The following is a 25,259-nucleotide window of genomic DNA, read 5'->3' on the forward strand; positions in this document are numbered from 1 at the left end:
TCTCCAATGTAGGAATCAATTAAAGCCCTTAAGGATTACATTTTGTTGCCTGCTTACTTACCCAAAGGCTCATTCTCCAAAGAATAGACATTTCAAGGCAAAGCAGCTATAGAGTTCATCAGCAACCCAAGTTGCCATTGTTTCTCATCTCAACGTGCCCCTGTAGAAAACCAGGATGGAGAGCACCATAATAATAAAACACAGGTGAGAATGGAATTCAGCCATAGAGTTAGAAGGGAGTGATTTAAGGGATATACATCTCATGTAGTATTAACTCAGTTAATAGATATTATGGCATTTCTATTGTTGTCATTTGTTTCTTCAAACAGAAAAATAATTCTAAAGGCTCCAAGGTATCAGGTCCACAGGCAGGGAAGGTATTATGCTCCCGAGGAGTCCAGGTAAGCATTACAGTCATGGTCTTTGCCACTTCTTCTTCTTCTCAGTCTTTAACCACAACACAGTACTTCAACAACACCTGGTCCACTCACCTGCCATGTCTACTACTGCAAAGTCCCTTGCCCGGGTGTACTCGCCTGCCAGGACACAATGCTTCTATCTCTGCTACTAGTACTTCTTTGGTAAAGTTCTCTTCAAAACAACTTAGGAATTAATACTTCTTCTGCAAAGACATGAAACACATCGGTACTGTTTATGCCAACGACAATGCAGCTTATGCGTCTCTCCTCTTGAATGCTTTCTATCAGGAGGGCTGCTCTCCAGCCACAACAAAGTCTTCTGACTTTCAACGATTTCTGGGAAAACATAGAACACATTGGTACTGTTGGTCCACCTTTGTGATTGCCACATGCAATGCCGATTATGCTCCTCTTTTCCTGGATACTTTGTCAGGAGGGCATCTCTTCTGCCACTCTTGTTTTCAGTCTTACATTAACTAACTGCTGATCAGGCTTTTTATCTCGCTTGCTTTTCTTTGACTTAGATAATGCTTGTTTGGATCTTGGCTTTGGCAATGGTAGTTCTTATTCTCTTCCTTTAATATTGCCCTCTTTAGGTTTAGGTAATTGTTTCAACCTTTGTAATTACAAGCAAAACCTTCTTGTTTATGCTCAAGGTTATTATTCTGCCACTTTTTCCACTTTATATCAGATTGGAATATCTTAATCTGCTCCTTTAGTCTCTTTACATTAGTTTGGTATTCATTATTCTATGTATTGGCCATCAGGCGATTGCAGGGCATTCTGGGGTCACATAACACTCGTAAGCTCACCGGGTACTGCCTACGCGTCTGCTCGCTCCGCTGCCACTGTTGCTTCTGTTTTCTCTGCTTCGTGATGAAAAGTAAGCTGCTTCTTTCTGTTCCCCATGGCCCACACTCTCATCTACTACCGGAGTACAGGTTACGGTGGAGAAAGCTTCTTGGATTAATGCTTCCCAACGCGCAACCTCTGCATAACAGGTCACCAAGGGGAAGGTTTTCTGGAGCTACGCTTTCCGCGGCACAGTCTCTTCATACAGGGTCATTAAGCGTAGAGACCCTCACAAAGCCGGCAATCCTGTTCACAACTAGCGGCGTTGCAGGCATCTCGGCTTCCCTTCAACTTCTGCTGCCACTTGAATGTGGAGTCTCAACCATTACTCCACCTTCTTGTAAGTCTCAAATCTGAGTTACTGCAAATAAATAAGGAACACCAGTCACAAAAACTAATATATAACAAGAGTTTTATTCTCGCTTTATAGCGGTCTCAAGTTCAGCTATATCCGTGCAAAGTTATAGAGAAGTTGAGCTGCTACATCATGCGTTACAGATCCTTATATACAGTTCTATGTGCTTAGGATGTCATATTCCAGACAGTTTATGATTTGCTTGCAACATATACATTTTTCTCCGAAATGCCTACATGTCTAATCTACGTCATGTTTGCACAGATTTATTGGTCACAAGGTTACAAGGTTCACACTGACCCTAGCACAAAGAGACACTGTCTGTATCTTATCTTATGTTTGATTTAATTTAAAATCGCTGCGCCTCAGCGCAATGTAATGGAATGTAAACAGCATGTCAGCTCTTTGTTAATTATTGGTACGTACATTTTGATTGTTTATGGGAGATGGGAGGCGTGGTAATGCATGTGTTATCTCCTGTCTTAGCCGTGTCTAGCTGTACAAGGTTGTTCAACGGTTCATCCTACAGAAAACACTGAGCTAGTGAATTCTTTGCAAAGGTTATGTATTTAGAAGAGCTCAGCATTTCAGGTTGCAAATATTCACGCTGGCGAATGGGAGTACCATAGAAACGGGGCCTAATGTAATAAAATGGAGTTTGAGAGTGAGCAAAGAAATGTGGTAGCTTAGACTAATATAACATATAAAATGGTTACCGTTTCACATTCTCGGTATACAGTAATATCATATAGATAATAATGAAAAACATTTTTAACGAACCCAAAATATCGAAAAATCTGACTTTTTTTAAAAAATATGTATGAGGTGGAAGAGTTAAAACAGGTGGGGAGGGGTTTGGGGTGGAGTTATAAACCTAGGCAAATTGGGGGCTCGCGGGGAGCCCAAATTAAAAAAAAAATAATTCTTATTTTTTTGCTATTTTCGGTTCGTTAAAAAGGTTTTTGTTATTACATTTTTTGTTAAAATCACAGGTATCCCACCTTCTGCTTGTTCTACTCCCCCCCTGGCCTGCACCTGAGGGGGCCCTTTATACTCAAAATCCCATTGCTAGAGAATTTACTTCTGTCCTCATTCAAGACAAGAGGAGCAGCGTTACAGGAAACATCGGAAAGAGGTCACAAAAATCCTTATATAGAAAATAACATCCTGGAAACACACCTTTACTATTCAGAAGGGAAAATAGAGGCTGGTGAAATAGGAGAAGGCGTAAGAAACCCAAGTGGAAGTTTATATGGGGAACCTTATATTGACATGGGGGAGCAAGACCTAGAGAACCCTAACACACAGAATTTCTTTTTAGTCCCCTGAATAAAGATGGAGTATGAACATCTGATATATCTTTGGATATATCTGAAACTTCACTGCTGGAGACATGCCTTTTCTGTGATGAAAAAGCCACGGTAGAGAAGTCGGGCCAGAAAAGATAGAAGAGGATTTAAGGGACACCCAAGAAAGGGAGAGAAAGATCCAAAGAGAAAGAGAGGTGGAAGAGCTCTTTAAAAACATTCCTCCACCAACCCGCCATACCAATCCAGGTAGTATGCTGGAAGACTTGGGCCATTAGTCTAGGTATTCCATGGTGGAATTCCCACATGAAAACCCGTTGTCCAACCAGCATAGGGCAAGGGCATGTGAGAAACCTGAGGGTGTTCTCCCAAGTAGACCTCGGGAAACCCTTTTTAAGGTGGCAGGGGAGGGCTAGAGCTCTCAGATTCCAAACCTGTGGGTGGACGAGTGAGGGAGGATCACCTGGATAGGGGTACCCAGGGTTGTACTCAGGGGAATGCCCCAGGTGAGATGCGTTTTTTTACCAGGGGAGAAGATGAGGAGAGTGAGATCCCTGAGATCTTTATGGGCTGTGCCACATCTGCCCCCCTTCTTCTGATTAGGTCTCTATGGCCCATATCAACAACCCCTCCCTGCGTAATCAATCCTCTTAGGTCCCAAACTCTGTTACACCCAAAAAGTCTAACTCCCAGAATCCTTATTTCACTGGGCACCATTCGAATAAACCCCATCCCTCTGCTTATCATTCTCCGCATCCCCAAGCTGATCAGACAAAACACTACGATTCCCATAATCCCTCTTGTTTATTTCATGACCCCAGCTATTCCCGTTTACCACGCAAACCTTACCAATCCCGTCCCTCTGATTGTCATCTTCCAAAATCCCAACCTACTATGACGGAATACTACAGTTCCCACAATCCCTGATGTTCTGTTCTCCATCCGGTCATTCTCATCCATTTAACAAACCCTCCAAAACCTATACTTCCGCGAGCACCCCAAACCCAAATACAACGACTATATTTCTATGTATCACCTCTTTCCCTTCCGACTGTAGGATGTTTGGAAACTCTACCAACTGCTTTTTACGATACTCCAACCCCTTCTTTCTCTGACATAAACACTGGTTTACGGTCTAGTAATAGAACTGTATACCTAACATATCCCGACAGATGGGTCAGGCAAAGTCAGACAATTAACTTGAACCACACACACCTGACAGCCCTTCCTTTTCCCCCAGGGATAAATTGTGGAGCAAGAAAGCTCAGGACGAGCAAGGCGAGTACAACAGACAGCATTTGTATTTTTGTATTTTATTTATTTGTATAGCGCACCAGGCCCATGGGCAACCGGGCGCATCACTTAGTAACAACATAAGAAAAACAGACAGAACCATAATTACAAAGTTTACAAATATAATACAGAATTTACAGGTATAATAATAGCAATGAGAGGACAAGCAGATTATATATACATGTACAAATTAAGCAGAGAACCCAGAGCTAAATGTCCTGGGCGGCCAGCCAGGTTTTCGTAAGGTGTTTGAATCTCGGGAATGAGGGTTCTGCTCTAAGCTCATTAGGAAGCGTGTTCCAGAGTTTAGCTGCCAAGATAGGAAAGCTAATTCCACCTGATCTTTGGAGATTGAAATGTGGAACCTCAAGGCAGTTTAAATGAGCCATTCTGCGGGGTCTAATGGAGTTGTGGATGGCAAATCGGTTGGCCAGGTAGCAGGGAGCTTGGTTATGAAGGCATTTGTGGGTAAGAATGTTGAAGGCGGCTCTAATCGCATTGTTTTGGACAATTTGTAACTTGTTTAGGTTGCAGCAATTGGTGCCTAGGTACAGTGCATTGCAGTAATCAATCTTGGATAATACAAGAGTTCTAGCCAGGGTGACACAATTGGTTGCGGAGAGGAAAGGCCGACAGGCTGTAATAAGCTTGCAGGTATATGCCGCTGCAGAAGAGACTGAGTTAGTTTGTCTGGTCAGGGATAGGGTCGAGTCAATGTAGATCCCTAGGGTTTTTGTGTCCTTGGCGGTTGGGATAATATTCCCAACGATAATGAAGGACTTGAACGCAGGGTCGAGTTTGGTAAGTGTTTGTGGCGAACCAAGAATAAGGAGCTCAGTCTTTTCATCATTAAGACAGAGTCCGTGTTGAGCCATCCACACCTGGATGACCTGGTAGATGACATTGATAGCGAGGGAGTCAGCCGTGTAGTCACCTGAGATAGGGATTAGTATCTGGGTGTCATCAGCGTAGTTGGTGTAAGTGACACCCAGATAGTCCAAGATATCGAGGAGAGGTTTGGTGAACACGTTATACAACGTGGGTGAAACACAAGATCCTTGTGGCACGCCACAGGAGACAGGTGCAGGTGGGGCGGCTGCTAGTGGAGAGAACACGCGCATATATCATGACGAGACGGCTACCACGCGGCAGTTCAAAAGAAGGAGAAAGGTGACCAGAATCAAGAGGGAGGCGAGGAGAGAGGTAACCTTGCCCTTTTCATCCCAGACCTGCAGAACCTTAATGGAAAAGAGCCTAAAACCGCGAACAATAGCACAAGTGTCCTTCAGCAGATGTCAATGGTACACAGGGCAAGCCTATGCCGATAGGCAGTAGCAAGGGAAACTCCCGCGCCCGTGGTACCGACCTTGACTCCAGAAAAGCAACAACCAAGTGGTTCATCACAGCCTGTGAGTCAAGAGGGGGAACCGATAAAAACCGGGCTGTGTTGAGTGAGAATCGCAAGGTGGCAAGTTTTGAACCAAAGATGATGAACTATGAATGAACCATAAAAAGTGTGAAGGGGAGACAGCTGCAGAGGGAATGTGGCACCACATAGGTGCTAACTTGAGAGACTCTGGTTTCGGCTCATATGAGAGAAACTACAAGTACCAGAAGGCCGTAGGAAGGCCAGCAAAATAGATCAAAGTGGTCCTACAGAGGGTCAAGTAAAATCCCAGTACAATCTAAAGACTTTGATCTACAAGCACTGTGAAACAAAGGGAAGTGAATTCCACATCAAATGGACAATGAGAAACCAAGGGGATCAAATCCCATAAAAGCAAGAGGGGTCTGAGCCCGACGGAGGGAGGTTCAGGGGTGAAACCATCACCCAAGAACTGACCTTCAGGAGGGGTCCTAACTCGGAAGAGGGAGATCCGGGGGTGAAGCTATCACCCAAAAGTTCATTAAGAAAAGAACTGTGATGTATTATGAAATATGATACGTAAAGGGTCAGCCCAGAAGAGAGGGACCCAGAGGTGAAAACATCACCCTCTCTGAACTTTGGATTACAATTGAGAAGGGTTAGCACCCAGAAAAGGGAGACCCCGGGTGACCCCGTCAGCCAGTGAACTTTGGAAACAAACTATCATTTGTTAAAGGAACTTTTGTTTTTGTTATTTGGAACACAGCAGGCCCCGAAGGCAAGAGACTTTCACAAGAAATGAGACTTGTCCATCAACGGTCTAAGTAACTACCATTGGTACTGTTGACTTGTGCTAGAGAAACCTGATACTGTACATTGCTCAAAGCTCACATCTTACCCCGTGTCCAAAACGTGGGGAAGGAAGACCCAGGCTACCACATACTGACATATTATTTGAGAACACTTCTTTCTTTCCTTGAGAACAATCCCACACCCTTGTTTGTATTAGTTGTGAGGTTTGGCAATAGGTCTCTTAGTATAGGCACTTTTATTTTGACACAACGTCACTAGGACTGCCTTATTTTTCATTTGATGGTCGACGCTTGCTCCCACCTTAGACTTAGGTTAAGATTAGGCGTTTTTCCAACCTGCACACGGCATTCATTGTTCAATAAACACTGTTGAACTGTGATCACAGGTGTCTGTCTTACTTGTTGTCACCATGAGTTCCTCACAACTCTCACTGACGAGCAGCTAAGTTCTGTTAGGTAGGGAAAACCCTTAATGCAGGGAGAGATGGGCATTTCTTCCTTTCAGTTAATAAAAATCATAAGTGAGATTGAAAGTCAGAGTATGTGTCCTCCTGACCTGCCACAATGCATACTTTCTAGGTCGCATTGTCTAAAATTATATACAGAAAAGTGTTAGGGCTGAAAACACTTCTAACAAATCAGTTTTGGGTTTTTTCCATGCATATTATTTAAAATAGACATCTGTGATTTTACTGTTTGTAAGGATTGTGACGAAATCCACTGCCTGTATATGGGGTACAGTCACAGGTAATCTCCACAGTCCTGCCTCCCGATCCAGGCACCTCAGGGGGTGATAAAACTTCAGGGACCTAGGCAAAAACAGAAGCACTTTTTTAATTTTTTTTATTTGTTTATTTATAACTCAGCACATCGGAGAACATATACATTAACATATCTCAACCTTTGATTAGAACCCCTTAAAAATGTGCCCCAGGATGACCCTCCCCTGGTCCCGCCCCCTTTGTCCGTGTTCCCAGCTGGGTCTTATCTTTCAGTCCCGTTGAGGTGAGCCCTCCTCTGCGCCCTCGCCGGATGAGTGAAGGGCTCTCGCGATCAGGCGTGGCTTATGGGTCAGGGCCGAATAGTTCGGGTCATAATCTAGCAGCGGTGTCCAAATGTTCATGAAGCGGTGGAGTAAGCCCGCTTTGGCCACAGTGACCTTTTCAGCTATGAAAATGTCCCAGATTTTGATCCACCACAGGGTTGTCAGGGGGCCCTCCTCGGTTTTCCAGTTGCGTGCTATCGTGATTTTAGCTGCTAGTAGGATTTGAGTTATTAGTGCTCCCCTCTGACCTGTTCTTGAGTAGACGTCTGGGATCAGGATCCCCAGTAAGACCTGTTCAGGGGCCAATGGCATTACCGTTTGGGTGATGTCCTTTATTGTAGCGAAGCATTGAGACCAGAACTCTCTTATCTTGGGGCAAGTCCACCACATATGGAATTAGGTTCCTGGCTGGCCGCAACGGCGCCAGCATAATGGGTCCAACGCCTGCTGAAAGTGATGAAGGCGGAGAGGAGGGAAGTACCAGCGCAGCAGTAGTTTGTGGGCACATTCCCGATTAGTGACGCACGGGGAGGCTGTGCGCGTCCTGTACCAGATGGCCATCCAGGTATGGTCCTCTACATTGTGTCCCAGGTCCGCCTCCCATGGTGCCAGTAATCGAGGGCCTGGCGTAGAGGGGGTCATGCTGTAGTAGTATGTATAGGGCAGTGATCTTCCCTCGAGGTGGCAGGTCGTTTATTGTCAATTCCAGTGGGGCGGGGGTTCGGGTAACTGCCTCTCGAGTTAGCGGGTGGAAACACCAGTGCCTCAGCTGGGCATAGGTGAACCTATCTGTTTCCGTCAATTGGAAGGTTTGTTTACATTGTTCAAAGGTGTGGGGGAGGGTTAGGCAGAAACCTGTGCAGTTCCCTTAGGGACCACTGCAAAAAGTTTAATACTACAGGATTAAGCAGTAAACCCAATTGGTAGCAGCCCGCACCACCCAGATTTACCTGGTAGCTGTGGCTGAGCAGTCAGACTTCTCTCAAGAAGAGTTAGGCATTATCTAGAGTATACACAATAGGGCTAAAAATACAGTAGAACAAGCAAACACTAACCAGAGCTTTGGTATAAAAGTATATAATTATTTATTTAAAAACACACTCATGAAAATACACTGGCACTAATATATCAAGCAAGTTCAAACACAGTCACTATAACTATATACACCTTCCTAGTTAATTATTCGACAAGTCTAGGTTAAGACACCACTTACTTAACAAAACAGGGGTGAGCGCGTAACCGTAGATGGCACTCCAATAATTTGTTTAAAAAGAGAGAGAAAAGGCAGAGTAGGAAAATAACACAGTACCAACACTTTTAAGAAACCAGAGCAAGTCAAGAAAGGCAGCGTCTACTGTAGAGCCAAAGGTTAATAGGCCAGGCCCACTCTTGGAGAGAGCAGGGCGGAATGTGTCCAGGATCACACAGTGGAAATGCACTCAAAGTCTTTGCAGAAAAGTCAAAAAGAGGTTGGATCAGTTCAGAAAGGCAAAGTTAGCAGGTCTGAGATCAACCCAGTTAGAAAGTCAAGGATTTACGGGACACCTTGGACAATCTGTTGCAAGGGAGACCAGGCGGGACACAGTACCTGAAATGGTGAGAAAGCTCCAGCGGTGGCAGTTGTTCCTGGCAGCGGGTGCAAGTCGTGGCTTCGACCAGAGGAAGAGATGATCTCGACGAGGAAGAAAGCTGGAGGTTGTTGCACTGCCAGGGAAGAAACCAGCCGCAGAGTTCCCGATTAAAAGGTACGACCCTTTTATTCACGGTAGTGGTGAAGCGTGGCTATCCGGCCGCCGGGGTGCTTGGCACGGGCGATTCGACCATGAGAAGTCCAGGAAGGCGAAAAAGGCGAACTGGTTTGTCCCACCAGCTCAAAGGGAAGAAGACTCTCCTGGAAGAAGATCTCCTCTGTCGTTGGGGAAGTGGTGAGTTCGTACAGCAGGGCTCCACCGGTGGTGTCGTCGTTGTAGATGGCTCAGCTTCTCCCCTCTTCGGATTCTTTAGGTCCTGTGGCGACTTCTGAAGTTCCAGTCCCCAAAGCCCTGCTTTTATGCAGAAAAAACCCCATTCAACAGCCTAGCTGTCACTCAAACATGCTAAGTGGTGAGCCGGGCGGCTCACCATTGGGCCAATCACACAAGAGTGTGACTTGAGTTGCCAAGGCAACTCAGTCCAGGGTGCCTAATCCCCCTCCCACACATCCTGTAGACCCCAGACAGACTGGCACCATTTGGAGGGCTTCTGTCGAGAAGCCTGCCAAAAAGTGGAACAAAGGGCTCGACTTGTGTTAGAGTTTCAGAATCAAACACAAACGCCATTTTAAAACCGAGTCCTGGCAAAAAGACCCAACCGGCGAATAAATATTAAATAAATAAACCGGCGGTATCTTTAACATTGCTCCAAAAAGTGGTGCGTTTAAAATCAATGGGAAAATCCCATAAGAAATATTCTGGTGGAATATTTCGCGTGGTATCCACTGCCACCAGCCAGAAACTCGACAAGGGGGGACTGGACAGTGCCCCCTTGGAAAACAGACACAGGGGCAATCAAATTACCCCTACCAGTACTTCCACAATATGATGGTTTGTACTGGTTATGTTCACAATTTGAGACTAGTAAAGCCAATGGTGACTTTACATACCCTGGGAGACAGTAGTCAGTTCCAGGGTATGGAGTCTATGTTTGGGGGTCACTATGACAGCCCTGTGTTACTGCACTGAGGGTGCTGTGTAACACGCATACCAAGAACACATGAAGCCCTATGGAGTGAAAGACCCCATAGCCCATAAAACACATTCACAGTCAAAGAACATACTCAAATCATGCCTAAGAGTAGGAGAAAGAGTCTCACTTTTAGCACGAGAAAAAAAAAGAAACCCCGAAAATTCAGCAAAGCTGCTGGGGGGACTCACTAGGTTTGGGAAATTAGCCTTAACAGAGAATTATCCCTAACAGGGAGCACTCCCTCGAAGAGCTGACCCAGTGATACCAGGCCGCCCGCCACCCAGTTTCTAAAGTTTCTTGGATGAATGCCCGGGGAGAAGGCCGGGTTAAGGAAGACGGGGGAAAGAGGGCTCAGATTCCTTGGAATACTTATGTGCCTGCTGGCCCAATCCCAGGCCTTGATAGAATGTTTGGTGGAGGACAGCAGATCTGACCAAGCCCGGCGTAGGGTGGGGGGAATGAATGGTAGAAAGCGGAGGGGGAGCGGGAGGTGGGATTGTTCAATTTCTACCCACTTTGGGCTTCCCAGGGTGATTCCCCATGCCTGAAGGTGGGCCAGCTGTGCTGCGGTTTGCTATTTGCGAAGGTCCGGCACACCCAGACCACCCAGTTTCGTACTGCCCATCATTTTCCTTTGCAGCATGCATGCTTTCTTGCCCTTGCAGATAAAGTCAGTTATCTTCCATTGCAGCCGCTGAAGTGGGGCGAGTGGGATCGAGACAGGAAGAGCTGAGCATGCATAGAGGAATCGTGGGAGAAGGTTCATCTTGCATGCCGTGATGTGGCCCATGAGAGAGATTTCCTGCGCCTGCCAGCATTTGAGGTCCCTTTCCATTTCCGCAAAGAGGAGTGGGGGTGGGGGTGTTCGTTTGGAACGTTTTTGCAGGTTGGGCGGGGATCTGAACCCCCAGGTATGTGATCGATTCTGTCTTCCATTGGAGTGGGCTTCGTTGCTAAAGGGTTGCCCTTTGCTCCGGGCTCAGTCCCACCCCCAGGGCCATCGATTTCCTGAAGTTGATCTCAAACCCTGCCACTCTCCCAAAGTTCTGGATCTCAGTGAGGGCCATCTGCATCGACGCCGCAATATCAGTGACAGTCAGTAGCACATCATCTGCGTAGAGTTCATTTTGTGTTGGTCGGGCCCCAGCTGTAGGCCTCTAATCTGGGGGCTTTGGCAGATCCGCTGGGCCAAGGGCTCCATGGCTAAGGCAAAGAGCAGAGGAGACAGGGAGCAGCACTGACTGGTTCTGCATGTAAGCAGGATCGGGTCTGATTGGAGACCGTTGAGTCTCAGACGGGTCCTAGGAGTTTGGTAATTTGCTAGAACCATTCTGCGGAAAGTTGGGCCAAAGCCAAAGGCTTCAAGGGTGAGGCGTAGGTAACTCCAGTCCACCTTGTCAAAGGCCTTGGTTGCATCAAGGGCCAGCAGGACGAGTGGTTGCTTTTCATGGTTGGCAATTTCTATCAAGTCCAAGGCCCTCTGGATATTGTCTTTCGTCGCTCTATGGGATATAAATCCTGTTTGGTCTGGATCTATGATGTTAGGGAGGACAGGCGCTAGGCGGTTGGCCAGGACCTTAGAGTATATATTAGCGTCCAGGTTTAGTAAAGAGATCGGTCTTTATGAGATAATGTCCTCCGGATCTTTCCCAGGTTTGAGAATGAGGACTGTGGTGGACTCCTGCATAGTCGAAGTGATGGTCCCGCTTGCGGCAAATGAGTTAAATAGTCACGTTAATGGCACCACCAATTGCAGTCGGAATAGCTTGTAAAAGCGGGTAGAAAATCCATCTGGGCCCGGGGCCCTGGGTTTCAGGCTTTTGATGGCTTCGTCCACTTCCTCGTCTGTGATAGGGACATCAAGTCCTTCGCTTGTCGTGGGTGCGAAGGACGAGAGAGCCGCCTCTTTGATGTAGGCCTGTTGTTCGCCTAAGTCCCTTGAGGTCGCAGTCATTATTTCCTATTGGTGGACCACTGCCAGGCGCAATTTGTCGTGTTCCGCGAATTGGGTTACTCCTTGTGAATCGCGGAGGCCAAAGATGGCATTTCGTCTCTGGACTTTGGCCAGTTTGCTAACCAACAGCTTGTTGGCCTTGTTGCTGTTGATGTTGATGTAGTACCATTGTTTTGTCCTGGTCAATAAATTTGCTGTGGCGTCAGCGTAGTGCGCTTCCAGTCTTTTCCTTGCTACCTGTAGCGCCCTGTATGTTCTGGGGGACCAGCCCTTTCGTTTGTGGGTGGCTTTTGCTTCCTGAACCTCTGCCTCCAGAGTAGCACAGGTCGCCGGGTTCCGTTTATGCAAGGCCGCCCGATCAATTCCCCTCGTAGCACCGCCTTCATGGCGTCCCAGTTAGTGGCTGGTGAGGTGTCCTCTTCACAGTTTTCCCTGAAGAAGTTCTGAATCGATTTGGCAGTGGAATCTCTCATCGCCATATCATTCAGGATAGGGTCGTAGAGGTTCCATTGGCGGTGGGGAGGAGTGTCTGGATTATGGGCTTGCATACCCAGTGAGACGGGGGCATGGTCCGAGAGGATCCTGGACTCGATGGAAACTTCGCCTGTAAAGGTCAGGAGCTGGGGGGTAGCCAGTAGTTAGTCGATCCTAGAGAAGGTGCGGTGCACATATGAATAGAAGGAGCAATCCCTCTCCTCCGGGTGCAGCACCCTCCAGGTGTCGACCACGTCTAGCATCTGGAATAGGTGAAGCAATCCAGTTGCTAGTGTGAAGTCCCGTTGGGAGGGGGGGTGATCTATCTTTAAGAGGGTTTGGCGCTCCGTTAAAGTCTCCCCCAATGACGATTTGTCCCTCGACAAATGGAAGGAGGGCCTCCTCTAAATCCTGATAAAATCCTTCGTAATGGGTGTTCGGGGCATAGGCTGAGATGAGAGTGTAAAGTTGGCCCAAAATAATGCACTTGATTGCGATGAACCGACCCTCCTGACATCGTAGCGTGTCTAAAATCTGCGGTTTCAGGTCCTTTGCAAAGAGAATGGCCGTACCACCCTTCTTAGTGCCATTAGACGCTAGGAATTGTAAAGGGAAGAGATTGCTGCGTAGATGGGTGAAATTGGCTGGTATCAAGTGGGTCTCTTGCACAAACGCCACGGAGGATCCCTCATCCCGTAACATTGGCAAGATAGATTTCCTCTTCGGGGGGAATTTACGCCTCTGACATTTAGAGCGGTAAACTTCAACTTCCAATGTGGCGGTAGGCTTCCCGCGCTGTCCATCCGTGAGGGGAGGCTGAGAGGGGGGCGGGGGGCATCGTCAGCCATGATCATGGGGGGGGGGGTGCGTTGGGTTCTCCTGAGGCTGAGGGTTTTTAAATGGCCTCCAATGGGAGGAGCGAACTACTAACTTGGGCCCCCAACGAGGGGCCAACAATGTGGCGAGGGGGACCGATTTTGAACTAACAGTGAGGCCCCACGCCACCAGGCTAACGATAGCCAATCCAGTTGGCATTCTCTCCAAGGGTAACATGATGACTTCCACCTTGGAGGAGGGTGTGGACCACATGGGGTCCGCGGCAGGCTTCAGAAAGCTTCAATGATTCCGTCGTCCAGCAGGTTTCAAAGGTGTCGTTTTAGGGGGTCATTTCGGTTTGCAGTTTCTCTGCACTCTGGTCCAGGGGGCGTGTTTCGGCTTGGCGGAAGATGCGCCCGGGTCGGAGTTCGCTCCGCTGGGCAGGGAGGACCCCGCGGCCCCAGGGGAGGCCGGGGGTAGAAGTGATGCCGCATCGTCCAGGTGGCTGATGGTGCCTGGGGTGCCCTTATGTGAGAATTGTAGCGCCGTAGGAAATAGCCACCGATAGTGGATTTGCTGGTCTCGGAGGAAGAGTGTTAGTGGACGCAACATTCTGCGCTTCTGCAAGGTTAGAGGGGAGTGATCCTGAAAACTTTGGAGCGACCAATCGCAGAGATGGCTTCTTTGGTAGTGTAAAAGTGGACTCTCGTGATTACGTCTGGGGGGGATTCAGAGTCGTTCGCTCGACGGGGGCGAAGCCTATGAGTGCGATCCAGTGATCCAGCAAGAGCTGGGCCTCGTTTGGATTCAGCAGCAGTGATTGGAAGAAGTTGCCCACGTAGTCGGGGAGCTCATTGCCTGAGATCAATGTAGGCACCCCTCAGATGCGTAGATTATTGCACCGGGAACGATTTTCCATGTCCTCCTGTTTAAATTCTAGGATCTCGGTTCCGTCCAATAGAGTCTGGATGGTGCACTGTACCTCTGCTAAGGAGTTAGAGTGCTCCAGGGCCAGGTTATCGGCCTCCCCCATCCTGTGTTCGATGTTGCTAACTCTTTGCTCCGTTTGTTCTAATTTCGCGGTGAGTTCCGTTAAGCTAGAAGATCATCCTTGGTTGCGAGGGGTCCCTTTATCCTCTATAGCCTTCTGTGGTGTGAGTTTGGGGGGTTCTGGTTTCTTTCCCTTTTCCGTTGTCAGCAACATGGTGGAGATATCTGCGGATTTTGGTGGTTTCAGCGCTTTGGCCATCATTCTAGGTGAGGGGGGCTTGCAGTAAGGCCGCCCGAGGTTTACCAATAGGTTGACAGATGAGGTGCTGGTTGATCCGCTGGTGACCTCAGGGTGTCCGTGGGGCCAGCGGGCCCTAAGGGAGCGGCCGCCCAAGAGAGCTGCGGTGAGCCGGGGCACCCCTGGGACAAGCAGGCAAGGCGAGCTTTCCAGCCACAGATGGATAGCGGCGGCGCCAATAGGACGGGGTGAAGGATAGACACAGGGCTCACAGTGGTGCGGTGGTGATGCGCTTTCAACTCACCCCTTGTCGCAAGAGTCCAGGTGGTAGATGGGGGAGTCAGGATCTCCCCAGCAACAATAAGCAGGAGGTGGGCAGGGGCGCCGCAGGAAGCCGAGGGAGGCGTCAGTGCAGGGCTAAAGCAAGCGTCATTGGAGGGTCCGTGAGGGCTGGGGCCCCTGGAGGGGCTGCTGAAGTTCAGATAGGTTCAGATAGGTGTGGGCAGTTGATGTGGGCTCCAGGGAGGTCACCCCCCTCCCCCAACCGGGTCGTCGGTAGGGCGGCAGATGGAAGGTGGGCCGCAGCCCCCGAGGCAGGTCCGCAGTTTATATCCGCCGGAGATCGAGTGGATGATGGAGGGGATTAGGCCCCCTCAACAGTTGTGGGTCGGAGGTGTGCAGGGGCGTCAGTACAGGATGACACTGGGCAGCAGTGGCGGGTCTAGGAGGACCGGGTCCCCCAGAGGGCCACTGGAGATCCAATCAGTGAGGGGCTACAGCCATCCAGGCAACCCCGATATGGGTCCAGAAGCAGGTGTCAGAGCCCGTAGGGCCCAGAGGTTAGCAGTAACCAATGGAGCACCCCGCTCCCGGAGGTCGGCCCCAAGTGGGCCCGCTCCCCGGGGAGTATGAGGCGGTGCTGTGCTGGCAGGTCTCGTCGGGGTGCGGGTGGAGGCAGGAGGGGCTCAGATCCAGGTCCTCCGGGGTCCCCGCAGAGAGGAGCCAGAGCGCTCCTGTGCTGGTGAGAGACAGCTCAGAGAGGCGGGTTCAGTGGGGGGGCTGGCTGGGCTCAGTGGCGTCGGAGCGCCGACTCAGGGGGAGTCCCCGCTCCTGGAGGTCGGTCCCAGGTGCGCCCGTGGCGGTGCTGTGCTGGTGGTCCCGTTGGGGCAAGGGCGGAGGCAGGAGGAGCTCGGATCCGGGGGGGAGCTGGGGCCGGCAAAGCGGAGCCGGAGCGCTCCGGCGCTGATGCGGGGCGGCTCGCAGAGGCGGGTGCAGTGGGCGGGCAGGCTGGGTGTTTCCACGGCATTGGAGCGCTGCCTCAGGGGGAGACCCCGCACTCGGGCACAGCGCAGGCGGATGCGGGCGGGCGGCAATCCTCCTCGCTGCGTTTTGGCAGTTCGCGAGAGCGTTATGCTCTCAAACTGCTGTCACCAGCACCCCAAGTCCTCCTGTGCCGATACCCCGCCATTGTATGCAAAGGTATATGTAAAGAGAGAGGCTAAAGCTACCCCAGCCGGACCCAAAAGATCCAACAAAGGGAAGCAAGCCATCCCTTTATATAAACAAGATTGCAACATTTGACAGTCGCCAACAAGCGGGATTTTTTTTTCCTTTGGCACTCCTGTGTAGTGTCACAGTTTTCATTATGAGACACACACACTCACACCACCCCTCTACCGACCCCCGCATATACAAAGTTGTAAGTGGACAAAGTACAACTTACTCGCGTCCAAGAGAGACAAAATAAACTGCTCATTCTGCTGCTGTTCTGAACATCACAGAAATTATAAAGTTGCAAACACCTAGCAACTAAGGAGTTGCAATTTCTCAGGATAGCGTCTAAGGGATACTAACTTTAACGGAGAACTCACCCATATTCAGGGCAGCTATGGAATTCAAAATGGTTTCTGGCCTTAAAATAAGCTTGGGCCAGCCCCTGTACAATCCAACTCACCCTACTTACATAGCTTAATAAAAGGACAGGCCACCCATACTACACAGTTGATGGCCAGACCCCTAGGCCACCACCCAAACAGAGTAGAAGACAGGCTTTAAAAGTGAGCCAGCTCAGTAATTCCCAGTGAGGCTAAGCAAGAGAAACACATTCCTACTTGGTACAGCTGGCATCTGGAGGACAGCAGACCCTAGGAGAACCCGGTTCTGGTGATGTCGAGTGTGGAGATCTTGAGGGTGGAGAATCGTTAGGAAGAGAAGCTGTTGAGGGGTGAGATGAAAAAAAAGCTTTGGCTATATAGGGAGATACTGGTATTAAAGAGAAAGATTGTTGTTTTGGTGGAGGGGGATAATGGTGTGAGGTTATAGATGTAGCCTATGAGTTATTGAAGGAGGAGTGAACTTATTTGTTGTACTGTAAGGACAATTATATCGCCCTAGAAGGGTAATGGAGTGATATCATAATGGAGAGAGATTCTTTGGATGATAAGGAGAGTAATATTGTGAAGATGAAGGGAGATGGTAGTCTGTCGAAGGAGGGAGATTTTGAGGCAGAGAGAGTTCATAAGGCAGAAAGAGATCTTGGGATGGTAAAAGAGCTTGAGATGAAGAGAACGAAGAGTGCACCTGAGATGGAGAGTGACATTGAAGCAGACAGCAATATTTGTCTGTTTGTTTTATTTATTTGTATAGCGCTCCAGACCCGTGGGTAGAAGGGTGCTTAATAATATGGTTACAGGCATGAGATATACACTTACATATTACAACAATTTACATGGTACAACAATTTACATAAATACGTGCTATTCTTTGTTCTGTAACCAGCTGATAACATGTTTCCTAAAGATCGGAAAGGATTCAATAGTTTTGATGTCAAGTGGTAGTGTGTTCCAGAGTTGGGCGGCAAGCACTGTGAAGCTGGCGCCTCCTGCTCTTTTTAGGGCAAATCTAGGTACTACCAGGCATAGGGAGTTGGATGATCTGGTGGTTCTGGTGGCGGTTTGTAAAGTAAATTTGTTAGTGAGATATGGTGGGGCTAGGTGATTAAGGGATTTATACGTGAGGCAGATAGTTTTGAGGTCGATATTTTGCTGTATGGAGAGCCATTTACACGCTTTTCTAGTTGTGGAGTTGTGCTCTCGCCTTGGGATGTTGAGTGCTGCGTGTAGAGCATTGTTTTGGAGAACCTGGACTTTGTTTATTATGGATTGATTGGCTCCTAGGTACAGGCTATTGCAATAGTCCAGTTTGGACTGGATGAGGGCTCTGGCAAGAGTAAGGCAGCTATTGGAAGATAGAAAGGGTCTGCTAGCCCTGATTAGCTTACCCGTATAGGCAGTATCTGAGGCGATCGAGTTAATTTGTTTGGTGAGGTTGATGTTGGCATCAAAGTGGAAGCCTAGGGTTTTCACGCTTTTGACAATAGGGATGGTATTGCCGTCTATGGTAATGTTATTGTAGCAAGGACTGAGTTTAGCCAGGTTATTGGGAGAGCCGACCAAGAGAAGCTCCATCTTCTCATCATTCAGGCAGAGGCCGTGGGTGGCCATCCATGCCTGAATGATGGATAAGATTTTGTTAATCTGGGTGACATCCGCATTGTAGTTGCCCGAGATGGTAAGGAGGATCTGGGTGTCATCTGCGGAGTTGGTGTAGGTGACACCCAGACGGTCCAGTTTGTAGAATAGCGGCTTTGTAAATATATTATACAAAGTGGGGGAGACACAGGAGCCTTGTGGGACTCCACATGCAATGGGGATAGGGTCCGCTGCTGCTGTTGTGGAGAAAACTCGCATAGTTCTATTCGCCAGGAAGGATTGTATCCATGCAGAGGCAGAGGAAGAGAAGTGGGCTGCAATAGATAGGTGGCTGCAGAGGATTTCCTGGTCGACTAAATCGAAGGCTGCTGAGAGGTCTAAGAGAAGTAGGATTGCAGCATTGCCTTTGTCTTTGAGTTCATCAATCTGGCTTTTAAAGTCAACCAAAGCGGTTTCTGTTCCGTGTTGAGGTCTGAAGCCAGATTGACGTATACCTAGCAGTTGGTTGGATTCTAGGTACTCCTGAATCTGGATGTAGGCGACTCTGTCCAAGATTTTTAACAGGAAAGGGACAGTGGTGATGGGTCTATAATGGGTTGGTATGGCTGGGTCTAGTGATTGTTTTTTTAGGAGAGGGAGAACCCAGCACTGTTTTAGGTTGCTAGGGACAGAGTTTTAGCAAATGACAGGTTGATTAGTTTAGTGATGAAAGGGGAAAGGTCTCTGGCTGCGTCTTTTATTATCTGTGCAGGACAGCTGTCCCCTTTACAGTTGGATGGTTTTAAGGAGGTGATAATTGTTTGGACTTCTAGAATAGTTACTTTCTTAAAGGTGAAGGCTGTATTAACTTTGGCAGGCGTTGGTGCGTTAAGGATTGGGTTCGTGGTCAAATTGCTGAAAAGTTGTTGACGTTTGTCCTCAATTTTGGTTTGGAGTCCTATGATTTTGTTGTTAAGTGCGTTCTGGATGCTGGTGCACAAAGGTTTATCTTTTGAGCAGGTGTCTGGAGGTGGATTGGGGTTTTCTAGCTACTTTAGTAATTTTAATAGTTCTTTAGTGGGGGAGCCTGCCTGATCTATCCTAACGTTGTAGGCCTCTTTTTTGGTGCGAATTATCTCACTTTTGTATAGCGCGGAGATGTTCTTGAGGGTGGATTTATTTTCAGATCGGTTAGATTTCCATGAGAGTTCAGCTTTGGCCTTCTTTTTCCTAAGTAGTTTAAGTTCGGGGGTGTACCACGAATTTAAGTGGTTTATTGGCTTGCTTTTACGTAGTTTCAAAGGGCAATGGTGTCAATGGCAGTGGCCATAGAGTTGTTGAAGGTGTCAACAAGTAGGTTAAGGTCAGCATTGTCCGGTAGAGCGTTAAGGGTAGGTAGGACCAGAGGTACTAGGGCTTCAGCTGTGATGTTGCGCTTGTTTCTGGTTGGGCATGCAGGTGCCATGGGGCATTTTTTAGGAACTGTGTGGTTGATGTGAATTTCGAGAGGGATAAGGTAATGATCCGTCCATGTGAGAGGTTGGGGGTCCCTACAGGTGGTGTTACAGTTAAGAGTTGCAACCCAGTCGATGATTCTACCTTTCTGGTGAGTCGGTGAGGTACTGAGTTGAGTAAATCCATGCTCAGTTAGGGCATTAGTTAGGGATGTGGCTGGGGCGTCCTTGGGTTCGTTGTAGCCAAGATTGAAGTCACAGAGGATAATCGTTTGTGCTAGTGGTCTGGAATTTTCAGTGATGAGTGCAGTGATGTCTTCTTCGAAGACTCCAGGAGGGCTTGGGGGTCTATATATGAGGTGAAGGGTGATCGTGCTTGTGGGAGAGGTTTGAATCTTGACTGTGAGTAGCTCGCAGGATTTAAGTGTTAGGGTGGAGACAAGTCTACAGCCTAGTAGTGATTTGGAAATAATTGCTACGCCTCCTCCTTTACCATTAGGTCTGTCAGCTCTGAGGATGGAGTAGTTGGTAGCAATAGCTAGCGATAGGTGTGGTCCAGATGCCTCGTGTAGCCATGTTTCTTTTAGGGCAAGGAAGTCGAGATCGTGGGTTAGAATGGTATCTGCAATTTCTGTGGCGTGTGCGGCCAGGGATCTGACATTGAGTAGGGCTCCTTTTAGGGGGAGTGGTTCCGGCTTGTTGGGGGTCTTTAATTTCTTCATAGTTTTGCTGTTGAATTTTGCAGGGTCGTTGCTAGTTATATGGGGGAGCCTAGTGCCTAGTCTGTTGTTGCGGGCCGTGATATCCGGATTAGCAGAGCATACGGAATATGGGGATTTCAGTGTGGGAGGTACAGTGTGGCATGGGACACTGGGTCTACTATAATTAGGAGTTATGTTGGAGATAGTGTTGTCAAGGGGGCTATTGTCTGTGGAGGGGGTATGGTGGGGGTGGAGGTTGGGTGGGAAGGGCGGCTGGGAGGGTAGGAAGAGCGTGGGGCAAGGGATTGGGTAGTGCCTAGGGCATCCAAGAGTGGTTAGGCCATCGTTGAAGGTTATGAAGTTGTTGCCGCTACAGGGTACATTGTCTAGCATGATGCAGAAGGGGAACATGGTAAGGGTAAGCCAGGTGATCATGGTCTGGGCGTGAGGTTGCGCAATGCAGGTCTAGTGCACTCTTAGGTTGGGTTACCTTGGGGCAATACATAGTTTGGAAAATACACTCTGAGGTTAAATGCCATAGGGTAACAACTGGGTGTATGTGCTGGGCAGGCGTGGGTGGGCACATAGAGACATATAAAGTCGGCGCACTGACTACAGTGACAGGTATGGTAGGTGGGAGACAGGCTATTAGGGGCTTCCCCTAATGATGGATGGGCAGTAAGGCATAGGGCCACCTGGGGCTGGGTGCATTAGAGCATGGGTAAATCAACATGGGCTAAATGCAATAGACCCGCATGGGCAAATCAACATAGGCTAAATGCAATAGACCAGCATGGGCAAATCCACATGGGCTAAATGCAATAGACCAGCATGGGCAAATCAACATGGGCTAAATGTAATAGATCAGCATGGGCAAATCAACATGGGCTAAATGTAATAGACCAGCATGGGCAAATCAACATGGACTAAATGTAATAGACCAGCATGGGCAAATCAACATGGGATAAATGTAATAGCCCAGCATGGGCAATCAACATGGGCTAAATGCAGTAGACCAGCATGGGCAAATCAACATGGGCTAAATGCAATAGACCAGCAAGGGCAAGTCAACATAGGCTAAATGCAGTGATCCAGCATGGGCAAGTCAACATAGGCTAAATGTAATAGCCCAGCATGGGCAAATCAACATGGGCTAAATGTAATAGACCAGCATGGGCAAATCAACATGGGCTAAATGTAATAGAACAGCAAGGGCAAGTGAACATAGGCTAAATGCAATGATCCAGCATGGGCAAGTCAACATAGGCTAAATGTAATAGACCAGCATGGGCAAACCAACATGGGCTAAATGCAGTAGACCAGCATGGGCAAATCAACATGGGCTAAATGCAGTAGACCAGCAAGGGCAAGTCAACATAGGCTAAATGCAATGATCCAGCATGGACAAGTCAACATAGGCTAAATGCAGTAGACCAGGTAGGGCAAGTCAACATAGGCTAAATGCAATGATCCAGCATGGGCAAGTCAACATGGGCTAAATGTAATAGACCAGCATGGGCAAATCAACATGGGCTAAATGTAATAGACCAGCATGGGCAAATCAACATGGGCTAAATGTAATAGAACAGCAAGGGCAGGTCAACATACACTAAATGCAGTGATCCAGCATGGGCAAGTCAACATAGGCTAAATGCAATACACCAGCATGGATCAGAGGTCGTTGATCCAGTTTAGAATCCTCTATGTCTAGGTATAACAGAGCAGCAGGATGGAATCAGTGCAAGCACGTTTCAAAGGTTCAAGGTGACAGGCAACGAGCATGTAGGTCACAGGACATAATTGGACAATGGAAACGCTAGTTGGCGCCTAACTAGGCAGTGTGTGATTTTCGGCAGGGTTATACTGAGTGAACAGATGGGGCAGCTAGTATGATGCTTGTGCTATCCTTAAGAGGGAGTAGTGTGGAGCAGCAATGAGAGTTAGGCATAATAGAAGGTCAGGTTAAGAGCACCTTAAGAGCAGTAATATGCAGGTGCACCTTGTGTGAAAGGAGAGGGACAGTTTTCAAGCTACCACGTGGCCTCAATCTTACTTTATGTGTTGATATAGTTCCGGCGTTAGAGCAGTTGCAGGGGGTACATACCCTGTATAGAGGTCAGGAGGTGCTATGCCGGATGCGCAGGGTGCCAGGGAGCGATCGGGCAGATGGCATGGTTCAGGGCTCTGGCAGCTCAGTTGTGCCGGCTACGCCTGCCGGCTGGTGATTGGTCCTAAAGGCAGGCACTAGGACCAATCACGTTGAATTCCTGGGTCAGCCAGGGAAGCTGGGAAGAGGCAGCTTAGTGGTGATGGCGAGCAGCCATTTTGGACTACCTAAGTCCTCGTGTTGGGCAATGGTGGTCAGCGGTGACCCGTGGTGGTATGCCTGTTGGGCTGGGGTAGACAGCCTTGCAGATCACGTAGGGTGGGCGGCGGCGGATGAGGGCGAATACCAATGTTCTATGTGGCAGGAATGCAGCGGACGAGCTGCACTTTCAGAATGCTGCTGTAATAAGCCAACAGGCTTACCTTTGGTGCCGGTGGGGCCCCGAGGTCTCTTCCTCGCGGGGGCACTGCTCCTGCAGTGGAGGATAGCTCCTGCTTCCTCCGAGGCACAGGGTGGACAGAGATGGATTTACACCAGTCTCCAGGCGAGGCATGGTCCTGTGGTTTGGGAAATACTGCATCCTAAAGAGAGATTCACAGGTCAAGACTACCTGTTGCCTTGAAGCCACTGGAGAGGAGGAGGAGGAAATACTTTGTGGATACTTTAGTTTGGGACAGTGGAAGGATGTTGTCCTTTTCATTTTCACTAGCCACCATACTTTTGATTTTTTTTTAGAACGCTGAGCACCTTGTTAGGGAACCCCTTAGGAGTAACAGGAGAATCTCTGTTCTTTTGAGTAACTGGTTGAGAACCTGCCTGGCCCTCCCTTCAAGTTACACCCTGACACTTTATTTATTGAATTTTGCTACCATGGTGAAACGTTTCATTGTAGTGTGTAAGGAAAGGGCAATACAAATCTTTAAAATATATCTGGTTTTCTGGTCTCCATTCTGGAACATTGTGACAGTCGCGTTTGTGTTCCTAGTGACCGGTCACAGGGTGAAGAATAACCAATATCTCGCAGCCACCGACCAATCACTACTAAGGCAGTTTGGCATTTGGCTAGCTTTATTGTTCATTTATTTTACATGTGCAGCAATTGAGGCTGACACAAAGGGCATGGAATGAAATTGAGAATATGAACACTTGCCTTTACAATTGTGTTGATTTATTTACCAACATAATTGATTTCTGCGCAGATATTTGGCACAGCAATAGAAGAATGAGCTAGGAAATATGGTCATAAGACAAAATTGATATTTTATTTAATTCAAAATGTATTTGCTTGTATGTTTTATTATGTACTTTTATACAAAAAACACTATGCAAAAATTATATTTATTCATTTGATTGGTCACGTTTTACATTTTGATATTTCCTATGCATATATTTTTAATAGTTTGTTTTGTTTTCGAGCTGAAGCCAGATTTTGAATTATAATTTGTATTCACATGCCTGATTCGTTGCCTTTCAACAGAATGAAAATGTTTTTGCCAAAGATAAATCCAAAGAAAAAAAATGAATTGTCCTTGGTGAAGAACACTTCTGGAAGGTAAGAAATGTGGGAAAGGGACATTAGATGCACAATTCCCTATCTTGTTTGAAAAAATATCTGTAAATGTAGTTCTAAACAGATTCTTTTCAGTGTGATTGTTTCTATTGGGTAGTTTCAATTTGAATGTTTATGGTCCATAACTTGTTTCCCTGGCATAGTGTTTTTAGGAGATTCTCATCCTTTGTATGTGCATAGACCTGTTTTTTGGAAGGGTTTACACCGAAGTAACTAGAACACCTCAGCCTAAGTTTTGGGGTAAAAGTCCTATTTGGTCCCATGTAATCCTCAATGGTTTATTAAAATTACAGATATACCTTTAACCCAGCAACATAACTCACCTTTGTGAATCTATGGGAGATTATAAACTGAAATCCAGTAAGACTGTTAAAGCCTTCTTACAGTTCCTACGGTGCATCGGGGTAGTAGTGACTTATTGCCCATTGACTGACTTGGAAGGAAGCCCACTGACATGTTCAATTGTAGTCAGTATTTGACCGAGGGAGTATCTATAGGAATCCATTAGGACGATGGGAGATTTCTTCCTAAATTAGGACTTCCTTAACCTAAATCAGTTAAAGGCCAGGGTGGGTAGAGGGTGGTGGCTTAGTTTAGACGGGATCAAGTAACGACAATTCTGAGAGTAAGATTACCATATTTCCTGTAGCATGTGCTCATCTGGAACAACTATCACTAGTTCGTATTGCTTGTATCTACATAGAGATTGTGAAATTCAGAAGCTGGTGGCCCGTAGGGGCCCAAAGGTAAATGGAACTAACAAACAACAGGTTGGAGGGATGCAAGCAGACTGGGAAAATCTCCATGGATGCCACGTTCTGACTTTTACATTACAGAATATTAACACAAGTCTATTGAACGGCTATGAAATTGCATTCTGCTTTTCTGGATTATGATCCAAGTTGCCAACAATGTTGGTATCCAGCAGCTACATTATTGCACATGCTCTGAGGCTGCCCTGCCCAGTTCCTCATTTAGTTCTGGGACAAAGAGGTCTTGGAGATTAATACTGCACTGGAGTCAAATAGACAAAAAGAACCACTGCGTGTCTTATCAATGGCACAAATCGCCCAAACACCTAAAAGGCTTTTTTTGGGTAAATATAGTAATGCGTTTGTCTAAGTGGTGCATTGCTATCGTTTGGGTGAGGCCTTGGCCTCCAGCCATAGTAAAATGGGTAACAAATCTGGTGATGTGCAGTGATTGTAAGGAAAAGTTCTGGCAGTTGAGAAATCCAAAATAATTTCCAAAGGATATCTGGGCAGAGCTCAGATTGCACCCAGCTGGGTAAGCTAATGAAGAGCATAAAACA

At 47.6% G+C, this 25,259-nt stretch overlaps 1 protein-coding gene across 3 annotated transcripts in view; it reads left to right on the forward strand.

Moving 5' to 3' along the window:
* WDR27 (WD repeat domain 27) overlaps positions 1–25,259 on the forward strand; it is a 2,413,256-nt gene that overhangs the window by 1,332,472 nt on the left and 1,055,525 nt on the right. For all 3 annotated transcript variants that reach the window (XM_069606956.1, XM_069606954.1, XM_069606955.1), the window contains exon 15: positions 23,855–23,929. In XM_069606956.1, coding sequence (XP_069463057.1) covers positions 23,855–23,929 — 75 coding nt within the window. The remainder of the gene's footprint in view (positions 1–23,854; positions 23,930–25,259) is intronic.

The sequence above is a fragment of the Ambystoma mexicanum genome, chromosome 4p, assembly GCF_040938575.1.
Source record: "Ambystoma mexicanum isolate Mex_15411 chromosome 4p, UKY_AmexF1_1, whole genome shotgun sequence".
In the NCBI taxonomy this organism is placed as follows: Eukaryota; Metazoa; Chordata; class Amphibia; order Caudata; family Ambystomatidae; genus Ambystoma; species Ambystoma mexicanum.